Below are 16,787 nucleotides of genomic sequence, written 5' to 3' on the forward strand. Positions count from 1 at the left end.
CGAGGAGCGTACCACTTGATTATACTTCGGGAAGGCGACGAGTGGAAGACTGCTTTCAGGATCAAATTTGTCCTTTATGAGTATCTTGTGATGCCATACGGTCTCTGTAACGCACCAGCGGCCTTCCAGTACTTTATCAACGATGTCTTAAGTGAATTCATTGACCGGTGTGCTATAGTCTACATAGATGACATCCTGAGCGTCATTCTGCTCCTGTGTGGTTCAGACAAGAATAAGTATTTAGACCCTGACAATGGCGAGGGTGTGACATGCCTTTAGGAACCTTATACAAATACCCTATGGGATGTTGGCCAGCTAGTTGTTCCAGATTTAACAGACCATCTGCAGTGACACTTATGTAGGATCATACAACGTCCAAACAAATTGTTCTGTCAGTATAAGACAACTTAAACTGTGGCTACGATTATGGGTTGATCGGTCTCCTGCCACCGTAATGCTTTTGTCTGCACTTCCGGTTTTTACATTGGACCCTCAGACCACTTTAATGGATCTGCCATTTGATGGAGTGAGGCTGTTCGGGGGCAAAGTTGATTCAGCCTTGGGGTGATTTAAAACAAGCAGAGCAACAGTACACTATTTAGGAATGCAGCCTTCTCAAGATGATTATAAGCAGTTTTGGGGTTTTGTGCTGGGCTTGAACTTTGGGCAGACACAAATAGAGCAGCCCCAGCAACATCCCCGGAATCCACTGCTTATGCTGTACAGGGGTATAGGAAAGGGCTAACCCATACCATTCACACAACCTCTTCGTCCTCTACTGCCTCAAGTGTGACAGTGGGACATCAAGTGACCTCCAGTCTACAAGCTCAGAAGACCATACATTTGGACCAGTGACTTCTTCATATTGTAGAAAGGGGTTATATTCTACCCTTCCATCACACTTCTCCTGTTGGGTCCCGTCAGTCAGAAATTTATATTCATATTCTACAGCAAGAGGTGGCGGCCCTACTGCTGAAAGAGACAATGAAGTTGGTGCCAGAGCGTTAATGTGGTCAGGAGTGCTATTCACACAACTTCCTGGTTCCCAAGAAGGACATCAGTCACCACCCAATATCTTGAATCTCTTCCTTCGCAAGGAGTAGGTCAAGATACTCTCCCTAGTTGAGCTCCTTTTGGTGCTGGAAACAGGAGACTGAATGTTGTCCGTTGGCATGCAAGGTACGTATTTCCACATACTGATTTGTTAGTCACACATGGCATACCTGCTTTTCATGGTAGGGTCTACTCACTACCAGTTTGCGGTCCTCTCTTTTGGATTGATGAAGGTGATGTCAGTGGTGGAAGCTCATCTTAGGAGATTGTAAATCCCCATTTTTCCTTACCTGAATGACTGAGCCGCCAAGACGAGTTACTGCAGATAGTGGTGGTCGCTTGCATGCAAATCCATTGTTATTGTTTGATATGGGTTTTTTGTTCAGTGTGCCAGAGTGTCACTTGGAACCCTCTCATTGTGTCCTGTTCATAGGGGTGGTTCTCGAAATGGGATCACTTTGATCCTTCCCACCTCTTCAGAGGATCCGGGGCATTCTGGTCATGATTTCAATGTTTCGAGAAGAGCCTCAGATTACCGTCCTGATGGTCTTACATCTGCTAGATCTGCTGGCTTCTTGCATCCTCCTTGTTCAATATGCAGTCTGGCATGTGAGGGCTCTCTAGTATTGCATCATCAGGGGCACAGCTTTGAACTTGGGCAGTGAAAGAGAGCTTATCAAAAGGGATATCCTTCCACTGCACTTCAGCAGTGGTCATGGTGGCGATGGATGTCTCTGCTTAGGGTGTAGACTCACTTGGAGGAACTGAAGTTCAGATGCCTGTGGTCTCCAGAGGGCAGGTTCTGCATATCACCCTGCTTAAACTGAAGGAGATTCGGCTGGCGCTTAAGGCATTCCTTCCCTCCCTTCACAGTCACTTGGTCCAGATCTTGACAAATACCATGACTGGAATTTGGTACAACAACAAGCAGGTGGGAGTGGGATCTCATCTTCTCTGTCAAAAAACACTGCAGCTCCGGTTCTTGGGCCCACCAGCATAGAATCTGGATGGTAGCCAACCCTCTGGCGGGGTTTCTGAAAACCAGGACCGACAGCCTAATGTGTCATCACCTTGCTGATCACACGTGGGGTTTCCATCTGGAGGTGTTCACCTCCTGTACCACAATCTCTAGAGCCTCCATCTTCGTGCATGGAGATTGACACCTAAGCTAATTTCAGCTGCCAGCGCAAGTAATAAATGTAGTTTTGTCTGCTCGCTGTGTATTTTGTAAAGTGGACAGATTTGCCATTTTGTGTGCCGGTCACAATGTGGATCCCTTGAGAGCTCACAAGTCGAAAATCCTCAGGTTCAAAGGTTCAAGTGTGTGCTATAAGTACCACCACTGGATACCTGGCAGCTTTGTTGGCTTTTCCCTTCCTTCCAGATTAAGCAGCTCTATTTACGTCGCCCATTGTCACTAGGTTTCTTAAGGGTGTGACCAATATATTGCCTCCTATATTCTTTGCCATCCCCCAATTGGAACCTCAGTTTACTTTTTTTACATGAATAATGCAAACAGGGTAGAAAGGTGTTTCGGCCCGGCGTGAGGTTAGTCATGAGGGACTATGCTTGCGTGCCAAGCAAGAGTTTGTTGCCTTCACATGGGCATTAATTATTATTCTACTCATGGGATAATGTGACTGATCTGTTAAAATTAATTCTCTATAGCTTCAGTGGATGTCTTACAAAGTACTTTTCAGATATTAAAAACCATATTTCACAAAATTAAAGCTATTCAAAGTAAGACCAACGGACCTTTGATAAAGCGTGAGTTGACCTGCAAATCATGTGTTGCTTATGGTTGTGCTCTATGATGGAATACAAGAGAATTACATTTTAGTGTGAAAGGATGCTCTATCACTTCCATCTTATATGCTACGATTTGAATGGATAAATTGGGAATGAATATGAAGAATATTTTTCACCTGTGTGGAACACATGTATTTTTGATATAATAAATCATTTTTTGTATACATTTTAGACTTCTCAAGTGTGATATGTTGTCATATCCACTGCTTAATTACTCGTATATGTCAATATGGGTAGTTCTGAGATGTTGGAGAATACATTTTAACATTTTTATTGTGTCTTAGCTTGAACCTGTGAACAGTGTTCAGTGAGTTGTAAGCACTGAGGATCATCTGTTCTCCACTTACTTAGCTCTGGGCTAATGAATCACTCTTGTTATGCACTTTCACATCCTACAAAGCTGAAGAGAGGCTACACAGGCTAGATCCCAAAATGTACAACATCAGCCTTTGCAAGGGGTGTCCCTGTGGCTGAAAAAAGCAGGATGGCAGCATCCTCCTCCCATCATACAATTGCAAAGCATACTGCTTGGGTTTTGGAAGTGAAAAGAGATGCCCACTTGGCTTGCCTGTCGTGCAACCTTTCCTTGTCTGACTATCCTTCAAGACCCTTCACCTTATGAGGTACTGTTTGGGAAATCAATTCAGAAGGTGAGAAATCTGCAGCAAGAATATCCATAAGAAGAGAAAGTTACTTACCTTTGGTAACTATCAGTGGATATGCTATCTACCTTCATATTCTTTGCTGATCCCACCTGCCTCCCCGATGTGAAGAATGGTAATATATGTATCTATAAATATCATTAATGAAGTTGCAAGTTAGTTTGTTGGACAGTAACATATAAAAAATCTGCGTCATTCCTATCGCCTCATTTGTGTCGAAAAATTGGATAGTAAGCTGATGTCAGGACGCCAGGATGTATGCTTTATGGTTCCAGTGATGACATGATGTTGTTGTTTCCAGCACCCATACAGAGCTGACTGTGCTACCAGCAATAAAAAACTATTGAAAAAGTTTCCAGATCCAGTCTAGTGCCTGGAACATTCAGAAGGTGAAGAATCTGCAACTAGATAAAGTATCCACCAAAATGTTTCCATAGGAAAAGGCTTTTGTTGGTTTGTTAATAACTTTGGTGCCATTTAACAGATCTTCATAAAAACTTCCTACAAAGTAATCAAGCAGGACCTGAGAAATAAAGAGGGGGGGGGGTCACAAAACACAAATTCCCCATGCAATACACATAGGGATTTTTGGAAAGGGCTACAACCAAAGCTGGCTGAATGGAATTACGTGCGGCCTTCGGCTGTGTGCGGCATTGACTATCTGAGGGCAACACGATGCCGCTCACAGCCAAATACTGTGCGCTACAGGGAGTTACTGTCCACCAGCTATTGGATGAAAGCTGGATCTTCGGCAGGCCTACCACATGCTGTGCCTGGCCAAAGGCCAGGCACGGTGTGGGGTTGGTGTTACATATGATAGTAAAATATTCGTTTAAAAAAAAAAATCATCTAGAAATTCACTGAAAAAAACAAAGGTTATATTTATGTTTTAGTTAAGAATTGTAATTATAACTTACCTTACATGAAAAAAAACTAAAAAATACACTAAAAAAACAAAGGTTAAAATGATGTTATAGTTAGGTGAAAATGTCAGTTGAAGCTTATAGTTTTAATCTAACCGTTTTTTAAAAAGGGCGTAAGGGTGCAGGGTATGGACACCCTGATCCCCGGGTACTTGTGGAAGGTGACCCAGGGGGACCGCCCCAACCCCATCCCCAAACAAAATTAAACTTTTTAAACAAATTATGTTAAAGATACAGCTGTACTCTCATGGGACCCAGCGTGGCCCTCCTGTAAGGTAACACACTACTCCTGCTGGAGCAGCCCCTCAAGCTTCATGCCCATGGTATCATAGTACCGTACAAGCTTCACAAAGGAAGCTTTCACAATGCTGCGCTTCCATGGGGTGGAAGCTTACAGGACAAAAACAATGAAAATACAGCAGTACACTAAAACAATTGAAAAATAAGAGGGAGAAGACAATGCAGGCTGGGTGCTCACAGCTGAAGTTGGTGCTCAGCAGGGGTTGACCTTATATGCGCATTGAGTTTAGGTCCAGACCCTGTGGTCAGCCCTTTGGCCATGCGCAGCAAAGTGTGGATACACACAGGGAATTGGTCTTTACACAACTAAAGGCCAAGTACAGTGTGGGTTGACTGCACAGGGGGGATTCGATTCAGGGCCTGGCCAAAGGCTGTGCACATCAGGGGATGGCTTTTTTACAATACACTTTGTCATTATTGCTGAATCACTGTGCCTCGTGTGGCAAACAGAGACTTTTTGAAGATGACCCACTTCAGACTGTATTCACATCCTTTACCCTCAGCATAAGCTGAAGAACTGTAAGATTTGATGCATATTGTCTTCCGAAACCCTGAATTACAGGTGTCTTCTCAAGTGGTTGCGAAAAAAGTAGACAAGTGATCAGATTTCATCCGATGAGGAGCCTTTTTCCAGGAACATCTAAAGTAAGGTAAAACAAGCCACAGGAATAACCAGTTGAAAAGGATAAATTGCCAAGAAAATCAACATGTGGGAAACGTGTTCCAGAAGAACCCTACCATCCTACACCTCCCCACAAGGCCTTTTAAAAAATCTGATAAGAAACCGAATAGTCTTTGAAACCTGTTTGCTGAGTCACATTCCAAAATTAAGGACTTTGACCGACCATTGACAGCGCTTTCATCGACTACTCCTGCCGTTTCCACTTCTCCTTTTTCTGTTGACGATCCCATCGATAACTATAGCCACAAACGCCCCATTGGCACCATCATCACCACTGTCAATGACGATTCCGTCACTTGTTCGATAGTTGACGATTCCTAAGTTTCATTTCCACTTGTACCTGTCAAGACATCCTTGCATCCTGAGAACACACATCACCTAGCAAAATACCTTCTCAGATTCCTGCAAAGTACTTGGACACAGACGGCGATTCCTAGGATGAAAAACCCTTCAGAATGCCCAATAGTCCTATTTGGCTTCATAGAAAATGTCAGTGGATGATCATGACAATTATTGCAGGCAACAGGAAGAAGCTGATCATAGACATTTTGAGAAAGAAGACTCTCATTGGGGGTCATAGACATTTAATTTTGATGGATATTATGATGGATTGTACAGCAACTCATCCTACCAGGAACTACCAATGGTAAGGGTTTCATTGGCCCTCATTAATGATCTGTATTGTATGATGCAGGGCTATTATACAAGGTTTCCACATCATACACATCATGTAGATGTTCTTCTGCCCTTCCTAGTCCGGTCTCGTGAAAACAGCACCTACTGCATCTGCATTATTGCCTCTGCCACCACAGCCGCTTCCTTCACTACAAATGTTGCCTCTACCGAAGCTGGTCCTTCGTATGAGGAGGATGAGGACACTCAGGAAGGAAGAGAGCTTTCTGAACATCCTGTGGAACCAGCTGATGAGAAGGATGGCTGCGTCAACCTAGCAACATGATCACTCACCCCTCCTCAAGTTGATTCCCCGCAAGCTGATAACCCACATTTACACTCACTAGAGGAAGGGGGTGTCAAAATGATTTGACATAACTGTGACTGAAACTGTTGTTTCCTTTATGATTTTAAAGAGGCACCTAGGAAATCGATAAAGGTAATATCGATCACCGATCACATCTGTAAGGATGATGTAAACATCATGCAAACACCAGCTTCAGTTTTAGCAATGGTCCTTAGAATCGACAAAAGTATTGGGTCCTGGCAATCTCACCAGTATTCCTCATGCGTCCTCTTATGGTAGATTCAATCTTTTTGCAAGCTGCTCAGTGCCACTACAGAAAGGCATATTCACCCTGCAAGGCACTCCATGACAGGAAGGGTTGGGAGAAGGACATCTGTTTGAAAAGGATATCCACCTTGGCAGAAACTTAAGTTAATAATGAAAATCTCATGGCATTAGGTGGCAAGGTATGATCACCAAATGTAGGCAGACAATGCTCCATATCTTGACGTGATGTCGGAAAAACAAAGCAATCAGCGAGAAGGCGAGAAAGCTCCGCAGACATGACCAATGAGGATATAGCTGTGGCTGATACCAGTTTCCAACAAATGGCAAGAACCATGGTACTGTGGCCATGGGTGTCGCTTCCGGGGAGGTGTTTGGTGTGTTATACCCACCAAATAAATGTATTATTTATTAAATAGTTGGGTACAGGAGCTTTCAGTCAGGTATGGTAGGGTGTCTGTCAGATTTCACATGAGATTGTTTTAAATACTCAGACAAAAACACACACACTCTTCTATTCTGAAGGTCTTAAATATGGGTATTTTACAAAATGCTGTGTTTTAAGTACCCCATATAATCTGCACTCCTTTTGTCCTTAAGTTACTCTCATGCGCTGCTTCTCATATAATAGTTAACATGAAATGCCAGCATGATTGCCGGAAAATCTCAAACTCACACCCCCTCAGTCTTACTGACCAAGATACTCCCCTTACTGTGATATTGGGAGGCTGAGTTCTGCTTCCTTTAGTTCTGAAGTGAAGCAAAGAATTTTGGATATGCCTTTCGAGGGCTACCCCCTCTTTGAAAAGCATGTGGTTGAAGTTTTTCATGCTCACTAGGGTAGGAGTAGGTGGCTACAGTATCTATGGCAGCCTTTTCATTGAGCTAGAGGCTCATAGTACTTATCGGGAAACATCGTTTAGAACGCGGTGTTTACACCGCAGTGCCTTTAGAACGCTGCCATTACAACGCAAGTCGTTACTACGACTTGCGCTGGATGGCGCTGTTGGGCAAGGAATGTTGTAATTTTATATTCCAACGCATTCCCTACTGTTACATGGACTGGTGTTGGAATATAAAATTATAAGATTCCAAAATCCGCGCCCTCCAACACAAGTCGTTGTAACGACTTGCGTTGTAATGCCCGCGTTGTCAAGTACCGCGATCTTTTAGATCGCGTTGTACTGACATACATCCTATCCTACAGAGGCGATTTCCAGCCATAATGGCCCCTTAACTTGTTCTGGTCATTCTAGGGACGGCCATACTATCCACAGTCCATCCAGCAGACCTCCCATATTTAGGTTATATCAAGTAGACAGTCAGAGTAAAGTTCTCCAGACAGAATAGCAGCAGGACTTATAGCATCATCAGTAACTCCATGTTGGCCCCAGCTACCTTTACTCCACCACACATCCTGCCGAACCATGTGGGTGGCAGAATTTCTGCCTTCTATGCTCTTTGGCAAGAAATAACTGAATTATGGATTTTGAACTTGGTGAAATATGGACACACATCCAAATGTGTACAGAAACCTTTGCAAATGTCTTGCAGGTAGTCATAGTGTCAATGATTCATGACGGGAACCCATTCTCCAGTTCCAGGAAGGAAAGATATTTATTTACAAAAATCGTAAGAAATCCCTACTGGGAACCTCTCACAACTCATCAATTACCTGAGGAAGCAGTCATTCAGAATGATGAGTCTTTAGGAATTGATGCATGAAGGAGAGTTTATGAATTCCCTAGGTCTATAAAACTCCTGTTTTAACGCACCTATTCATCCCAGACATCTCAAATTTTTAACATTTTAGGTAGCCAAGTGCCATTACCAGTTCAAGATTTTTCCCTTTGTTCTTGAGTCAGCTCCACAATATTCACATAGTGCATGGCATGATTGACAGCAGTCTTACTTCGTCAAGTACATCAAATCTTTCCTTACTTGTACAACTGGCTGATAGAGAAGGCCCTATCGAGAAGCAGACCCACTGACAAATTAATGTATGAAAACATTCTGCAGTCTGGGGCTGGCCATCAACATGATCAAATCTCAACCTCGGCCCAAACATTAATCCAGTTTCTAGTGGCTGTCCTGAACAGGGTTGGCAAATCTTTCTCGTTGAGGGAAGGAATTGTGCAACTTAAGAGCATTGTTCGGCAGATTGAAAAGTTGAAATCATCTTCATTATAACTGTTCGTCATTGCTGGCCATGATATCATCCTACATTTCACTGGAACCTTTCTGTGGATGCTCCCTCTGTAAGAGGAGTTGGGTACCAAGTGGCTCCAAGTGACTGGGTGTTTCATTGATCCAATTCAAGTCACAATCAAGATCAAAGATGGCTCAGCTTGGTGGTTGCAGCGATGAAATCTCACTAAGTGTTTACTCTTTCAACTGCAAATAGCTCACTTCATCATGACATCAGACACCTAGCTGGAATGGTGGAGAGCCCACCATCAGGAACTGAAAGTAAGGGATTATTGGGTAATACAGGAAGAAGGAACTTCAGATAAATGTTGTGGGACTTAGAACAATTAAAAAAGAATTTTAAACTAAAACATTCCTTGTATCAGCTCTTAATATACTTCTGCCATCTGCAATAAGGCTGCCACACTCAAAACAAGGAATAGCGAACTGGATTTGTTATTGTTTTCTGTAATCTGAAAGATGGTCCTCCCTTGCTTTCTAGAACATCAGCTTACTCAACCAGAGGTGTTGCAGCTACAGCAGCGCTTTAAGCAGCAGTCCATCTATCACACGTATGCTGAGCAGCTACATGTAGAGGTTGCTATGGCATCACAAGGCATTAATTCTGGATACTGGTTCTTCACAGGCCTCAGCTGTTGTGCAAGAGGTGAGACTGCATTTATTTCAATAAGGTGAACCTCTCACTAATTTTGGTTTCAAATATTATTGCTTAGTATGATGTGCATTACATATTTTTGATCTATGAAAGATCCTGTGCTTGAGAAGAAACAAGGTGCTTTCCTATAACTACATTTCTCCAGCATTGGTATCTTTCATAGATTCACATATGGTCCTATCCCCTACCTGATTAAAGGCGCTGTTTATCATTATCCTTTCACACAGGTGCATTGGAAGTCTGAAATATGAAAGCCTCTGAGTTGAGTGGAATTCAGTGCCCTCTTAACATATTGGTTGGAGTTCCGCTCTATACTAATAAGGTAGTTGTGCTTTGTAATGTTTTCAAAGAATTACTTTGATACAGCTTTTGAAAGGACACTAGAGGGCTCACACGTCGATGAAGGGAAGTGATTCAAGCATGGAAGATACCAGTGCTATAGAACTGTAGTTACAATTAAGTAATGTTATTATTTTCGTGTTTCGTCATATAATGAAGAGAGCGATAGAGTGCAGACAACCTGCTGATCTACTTGGGAGAGGCGGTACCTGGCACATCAACGGCGCTTGCATTACTGGAGCATTTTGAGGCACTGTTGGACTTGCGGGTGAACAAGAAAACGACCTACCTACCCCCCTGTTAGGAACGGAACCCCGGCCGGAAATACTGCAGATCGACATTAACTGGGCCCCTCACTCCATCAAATATTTGGAAATCCATGTTTTCCATTCTTTGGAAGACTTGCAGGAGGGGAATCTGGATAGGGCGCTGCGGTCGCTCCGGACCTGTGTACACTTCTGACACTCGCTGAGGGTGGTACCCTCCCACGCTGCTTTTGTTTGGGCTCCCACAAAGGGATCCGGTGACAGTGTTCACGGCGGAACAGATGGGGTCATGGACAGAAGGGAGCTTAGATATGGTGGGTGATTGCTACCAGGCCAGCTCCATGGTCCAGTTTGCGGACTTGATGGAGAATTATGGCCTTTCTCCCGGTCAGTTCCTGCAGTACGAACCCCTGGTTCCAACCTTTGGTCAGCTATGGGGTGGAAGTAGGGATGAACCAACGACTCACCCAGTGCTGCATGCGTTGATAACTTTGGGCACTGCGGGTCACCAAGTGAAGTGGCATCATGAGGCCCTGGTCGGCGCATCCGTTAGCTCTATGGGGGCTCTCCGAGGCAAATGGGAAAGGGCGATAGGTAGGGAGCTCACTGATGGAAAATGGGGGAAAGTAATGAGCTCCCATAAGAAAATATCGAGGAACACTAGGCTTAAATATACGCGGTTACAACTACCTCCATATGGTTTATATGATGCCTCACAGACTCAATGTTACGTATGGTGGTGAGCTGAGGAAATGCCCAAGGTGTGCTTATATGGATGCTGGGTTTATACACATGACCTGGAGCTGTGGAGTGGTGCAAGGGTACTGGGTGGAAATCTTGGATAAGATAAAGAAAGTACTGGGGAGGGAACTTGCGCTGAGTATAGAAGTCGGTCTGTTAGGGCTCTTCCTGCGCCCTCCCAAATGGAAGATGGGGAATCAATTTATTGACCTAGCCCAGGGCCTAGCTAGGAGACGGATAGCGCTGATGTGGAAATCCCCCGCTGGGCCACAAGTGGCCAGTTGGAACAGGGAGGTTATTGGTTGGACAGGAGCGGAGGGCAGAGCCCTAAGTTGAGAGAAAGCGAGGGGTATCTGGAGATGACCGATAGCAGGCCAATGGAAAGAGGTCCTGGTGACCTGGGAAAACCCAGAAAGGGAACGGACAACAGGGGGGGGGAGTCTAGGAGTGACAGTGAGTGACTTACATGACCCCACACGGACGACAATGGACTCTTCAATGCGGGGGCGTGTGGGGTATAGCCGCTACAAGAAGGTGCACAGTGATCTTGGAGAGGGGAAAGACAGACGGTACGTGAGAGAGTGGGGTCGATGGATGGGGAGATGGAAGCAGAATGTATCATGTATTTGACAGGATTAACAAATGTATCCTTAGACGGTACTCAGGCTCCCCTCACGCTTGCCAAATTGTATTAAGTTGTCTTTTATCTTTCGATTCTTTTCTTTTTTTTTTCTCTCTTTCGATGGTTGAATTGTTATTTGTTATGGGTATAAGAGTGACATTGATGAGGACATTCCCTAAATCCTGTGTACCGGCTTGAACAGCCCACCGAGACAAAGCAGGGGAGAGCAGTAGCCGGGGGTCACGACAATCATTAATGTAAGGCAAATGGGGGGCGGTGAGCACGCAAGGAGTGGTGGACAATAAGCGAATGTGCAAGATAAGTAACACCATGCAATACCCCAAGAAAGAAATGTATGTATCCCTGTCTAAATGATAAAAGAGAATAATACTGAAAAGAGTTGCAAATATTACCTGTGTAACTGTAGCGAATCTACAAAATGTCAATAAAAATATGTTTTAAAAAAAATGCTGAGAGCGATAGATGCTGGTCCCGTCTCTCAACCCAGTAAGTACAGTTGCGCACTTGTTTTTAGATAAATTGGAATTGAATTGTAGTAGATTGAAATTTAAGTCTACTAGGAAATGTTGGCAAGATGGTCTGTTACAATATGTGTTAATCCTACCTAACCACAAACAATTATATTCCTCTAGCATTCAGAAAAGAGCAGCTCATGTACTTATCTGTTTGAGGGTAATAAGAAACAGGATTTTGATCTTCAAGCTCAAATTGGGGATTTTTCATTATTAATGTTTAGTTGCTTATTTTCTTCGATTAGGTAAGAAGTGCAAATTATGATGATGACCCATTTGTGCAAGAGTTCCAGTTTAAAATCCGGGATGAGATGGCTCACGTGACTGGGCGAGTTCTTCCAGCACCCATGTTGCAGTATGGGGGAAGGGTATGTTTTTAAATATAAAGCAGTTATTTTTGTTGTATGTTAGTTTCATTATTTCTTGTACTGTAGTAAACAAGCACTGTTCAAAAACATGCAGGCTGGAAGTTAGCCAGCAAAGAAACTGAGGACGTATCCCAAACAGTAACCTCTTATTTATTTTTTCAGAATCGGACAGTTGCGACCCCAAGCCATGGAGTGTGGGATATGCGAGGGAAGCAATTCCACACTGGAGTGGAGATCAAAATGTGGGCCATTGCTTGCTTTGCAACACAGAGACAATGCAGAGAAGAAATCCTAAAGTAAGTGCCACCAATGCTTTAAATTTAAGCAGATCCTATTGTTTCTGGGCTTATGGGAATCACCATGCATAAAGAACCTAGCTATAAAAGTAGATCGGCATCAAAACGTTTGATGTAATCTTGAAAGGAAAAATGGCCTTTCTTGAGTTCCCCTCACTCACCAGGGTTTCCCCACGGTGACATCCTTCATCATAGGAGCCATCTCAACCCGCTACGGGTTGAGGCGTGCTGCGACTTGCGAAGATACGTAGGAGCACTTTAGTAAGGATCTATGTGTAGTGCAGTGCTTCGTGTGGAGTGGAGTGATTTAAAAATACCTAACTAGTGGGCGGAATTACTTTTATTCTTGCTCCTAGTTGATATATTAACAGTGGGGTGGGTCTCTAAGCCAACCTAGTTTGCAATGAGTCAGGAGTCCTAGTAGGGTGCCAACATATTTCGAGCTTACCCCTAAGCTCTTCCTCAGGACGCCACAGGGACCAGCCCTGTGTGTACCACTCCAAAAGTGTAATATAAATAGTGATTATAAATGCTGATTAATAAACATTAGTTGAAAAAATACATACGACATTTAATAATGTTCTGTAGATATCCATACTAATATTATAAAGAGAGAGACCAAACCGTTGAGGCGGGTTAGCTCCGGAACCACAGCGCCAACCAGAACACCGCATACAGCAATGGAAAGGTGAGTATAAGCAGAAGGACATAAGCTATACACCAGCCCAACATATACACTAGAAAGCAAAAAGACCGTTTGGAACAAAGTAGTCCGTTGTGGGCGTGGGCGGTCTGCTGTAAAGCGATGGGCGTGTGCATTCAGTATTGTGACAAGCGTTCTGTGTGAGAATAGCGTTCGGACACGTCTTAAAGCGATGGGCGTGTGCATTCAGCATTGTGACAAGCATTATGTGTGAGAATAGCGTTCGGACATGTCTTAAAGCGATGGGCGTGTGCATTCAGCATTGTGACAAGCGTCCTGGTTGAGAATAGCGTTCGGACACGTCTTAAAGCGATGGGCGTGTGCATTCAGCATTGTGACAAGCGTCCTGGTTGAGAATAGCGTTCGACACGTCTTAAAGTGGACGTGTCGTTTAGCATTGTTGTGGGCGTGCGCCTTCGGAGACATTCAGCAGAGCGTTCTGTGTGAGACTAGCGTTCTGACACGAAATGAAGTAGGCGTGTCGTTTAGCATTGATGTGAGCGTGTGCATTCGGAGACGCCGGAAGCATTGCGAAGCAGGGGAATAGCGTTCTTGAAGTTGTGGCGTTTGCCGTTGACGCGATGTGGAGCGTCTAAGTGCACTGGAGTGCATGAATCTACCAAGGCACACGCCCTCAGACTGTGAGGTGCGCAGGACCCGAAAATGGAAAACGTGCCCAGGTGAGCCGCCATTGCAGACTTCTTTTTCATACCCTGACAAATTCGGGACGGGCCGCTAGTCAGTAATAAAGAAAAACAACATGATTATGAAACCACACCCTACCTGTAGCAGGTCCCTTTGGAAATATGCCTGTTCCTTCGTGTGAACCTAAATAGGAACAAAACAATGTGGTGCGCAGTGCCCCATTAGTGGACAGCCATTAAAGTAAGTCCATTCCTTTTCAGATACAACCGGGGCCAACCTGTGCTTCTCAAACACAGAACAGCCCAGGTGTCCACTACCTACAGAGAAGTAACAAGCCTTTCTCTTCCCTTTTATAGAATTCCAGTGTAACTCTGTAAGCCCCCACGCATTGACCATGAGGCACATTGCAGCCTTTTGAAAAGTATGTTTGTGTATATGTTTGTATATGTTTTGTATTGCTATGTGGCCCCACGTAGTTCGGTCCTTCTGCTTAAATATGTCGCCACTTAAAAAACCAGTAATGGGACACTGCGCACCACATCGTTGTGTCCCTATTTAGGGTCACAGGTGCGCAACAACTTGTTTTTTAACAGCCACTTTAGGTTCTGTGTACAGTCTGACGCATGACACGTCCGTCGTAGGCACCACACGGAGGAACAGGAATATTTCCAAAGGGACCTGCTACAGGCAGGGTGTCGTTTCTTAATCTTGTTGTTTTTCTTTATTACTGATATCTACCGAACATTATTAAATATCATATGTATTTTTTCTACTAATGCTTATGAATCAGCATTTATAATCACTATTTATATTGCACTTTTGGAGTGGTACACACAGGGCTGGTCCCTGTGGCATCCTGAGGACGAGCTTAGGGGTAAGCTCGAAACATGTTGGCACTCTACTAGGACTCCTGACTCATTGCAAACCAGGTTGGCCTAGAGACCCACCCCACTTTTAATATATCAACTAGGAGCAAGAATAAAAGTAATTGCACTCACTAGTTGGGTATTTTTAAATCACTCCACTCTACACACAGCACTGCACTACACATAGATCCTCACTAAAGTGCTCCTAAGTATCTTTGCATGTCGCAGCACACCTCAACCCGCAGCAGGTTGAGATGGCCCCTACGATGAAGCATGTCACCGTGGGGAAAACCTGGTGAGTGAGGGGACTCAAGAAAGGACATTTTCCCTTTCCAGATTACATCAAACTTTTTGATGCCGATCTACTTTTATAGCTAGGTTCTTTATCCGTTGTTCCGGATTTTTTGTGTGTACTACTCCAACAGGAGGGTGAACCTAGCGTATCCCTCTGCCTCCCCCCCATTTTTGAACTTGGGAATCACCATGCCACATATGTCATTTTGCTAACTTAGGTAAATTTATACACCGAAAACAGGCACAGATGAAGAAGCTTGAAGTATTTCCCTTGCATGGGTTCATTGATATGTTTAAATGCTAAAAAATGATAGGATGTTTAATATACTTTGCTTATGAGGTCTTGGAAGGATAAGATCACAAACAACAAGATGTGTTGTGCATTGTTGTTCCAACATGGAAAACCTGTTAAAAAATGTGTTCAATGTAAGAACAGCAGCAACACAATTTTATTTTGGCTTATGTGGCTCACACCGAGGAACCCTGAATCACTAGCCTTTGTTTTTGGATGAGACTTTCCTCCGTATCATTATACTGGAAGGGTTACTTTCCAGCGTCCTCGTTCTGAAGGTGGAAAGGTATGTATTCATCTTGTCAGACAAATCAATGAGCAGTCATGACATTTAAAAAAAAAACAAGGTGTTTTGGATAATATAAAGCACAGATTGGTACTTTTACTGAAAACAAGGGATGAAAAGGCATTTTGATCCAGCTTCTTAAAGAGAAAGGTAAACGGTAGGGCCCAAAAACACTAGAACAACAATGTAAATACCTAGTGAATTTAAAAGTATTAGGAGTGTGGTATCCACTAAGTGCATGGATTGGGCCCACTATCCCATACAGCTAATGTATTTTTCAGGATAGGTGTGTCTGAAGCACCGAAAAAACACTAATAATAGTGATGTGTTACCAGTAAATTCCAATGAATATTATAAAATCCAAATAACTGTGTTGGTTCCAGTTGCAACCTTATTAATGAAAATCATGTATGTTTTGATCACAGTTTCATTTTATGTAGTTTCTTGAGAGTGAATTTTTCCCCTTTTCAATCAGTTACTCGGCCACCATGTGGTCTAAATGATGAATCAGCAAGAATATGGTGTGGTCCCATTGCATGGGAGGTCAGAGGGCACAGGCTATTCGAGACACTCCTCAATTACAAGAGCATTTACTTGCCTGTCCTTTAATGGGAGCGGCTTAAATGTACTCCAAGAGGGTGGGGGTTCTTCAGACTTTGAAAAGAGCTAGATGTGCTGATTGTTTTTTGCAGGAGACCTATTTAAAATATATATATATATATTGGCATTTATTAAGGTACAAAAACCGTACAACAACATAACAGCCCAGTCTTTTGTTACAGCAGGATGGAGTATGTCTCAGTTACATATTATATATTAAAATACAAAGCATTATCTGGTCTCATCGTGCATACATCACTAATACACAGAAGTACTAGTCACAGCTATTAATACCCTCTTTGACAGTAGTTTTCGAACATATATATGCAGTCTACACAGAACAATATACAGCTGCTCAGTTATCGTGCAGGACAAATCAAAACGTATACAACTTACAGCCC

At 43.4% G+C, this 16,787-nt stretch overlaps 1 protein-coding gene across 1 annotated transcript in view; it reads left to right on the forward strand.

Annotated features, from left to right (window-relative positions):
• Positions 1-16,787, forward strand: part of LOC144823032 (protein argonaute-3) — a 1,185,091-nt gene that overhangs the window by 805,595 nt on the left and 362,709 nt on the right. Inside the window, exons 10-11 of the mRNA XM_078681169.1 lie at positions 12,282-12,404; positions 12,567-12,700. Coding sequence (XP_078537295.1) covers positions 12,282-12,404; positions 12,567-12,700 — 257 coding nt within the window. The remainder of the gene's footprint in view (positions 1-12,281; positions 12,405-12,566; positions 12,701-16,787) is intronic.

This window comes from Lissotriton helveticus, chromosome 3_1, assembly GCF_964261635.1.
Source record: "Lissotriton helveticus chromosome 3_1, aLisHel1.1, whole genome shotgun sequence".
Taxonomy (NCBI): domain Eukaryota; kingdom Metazoa; phylum Chordata; class Amphibia; order Caudata; family Salamandridae; genus Lissotriton; species Lissotriton helveticus.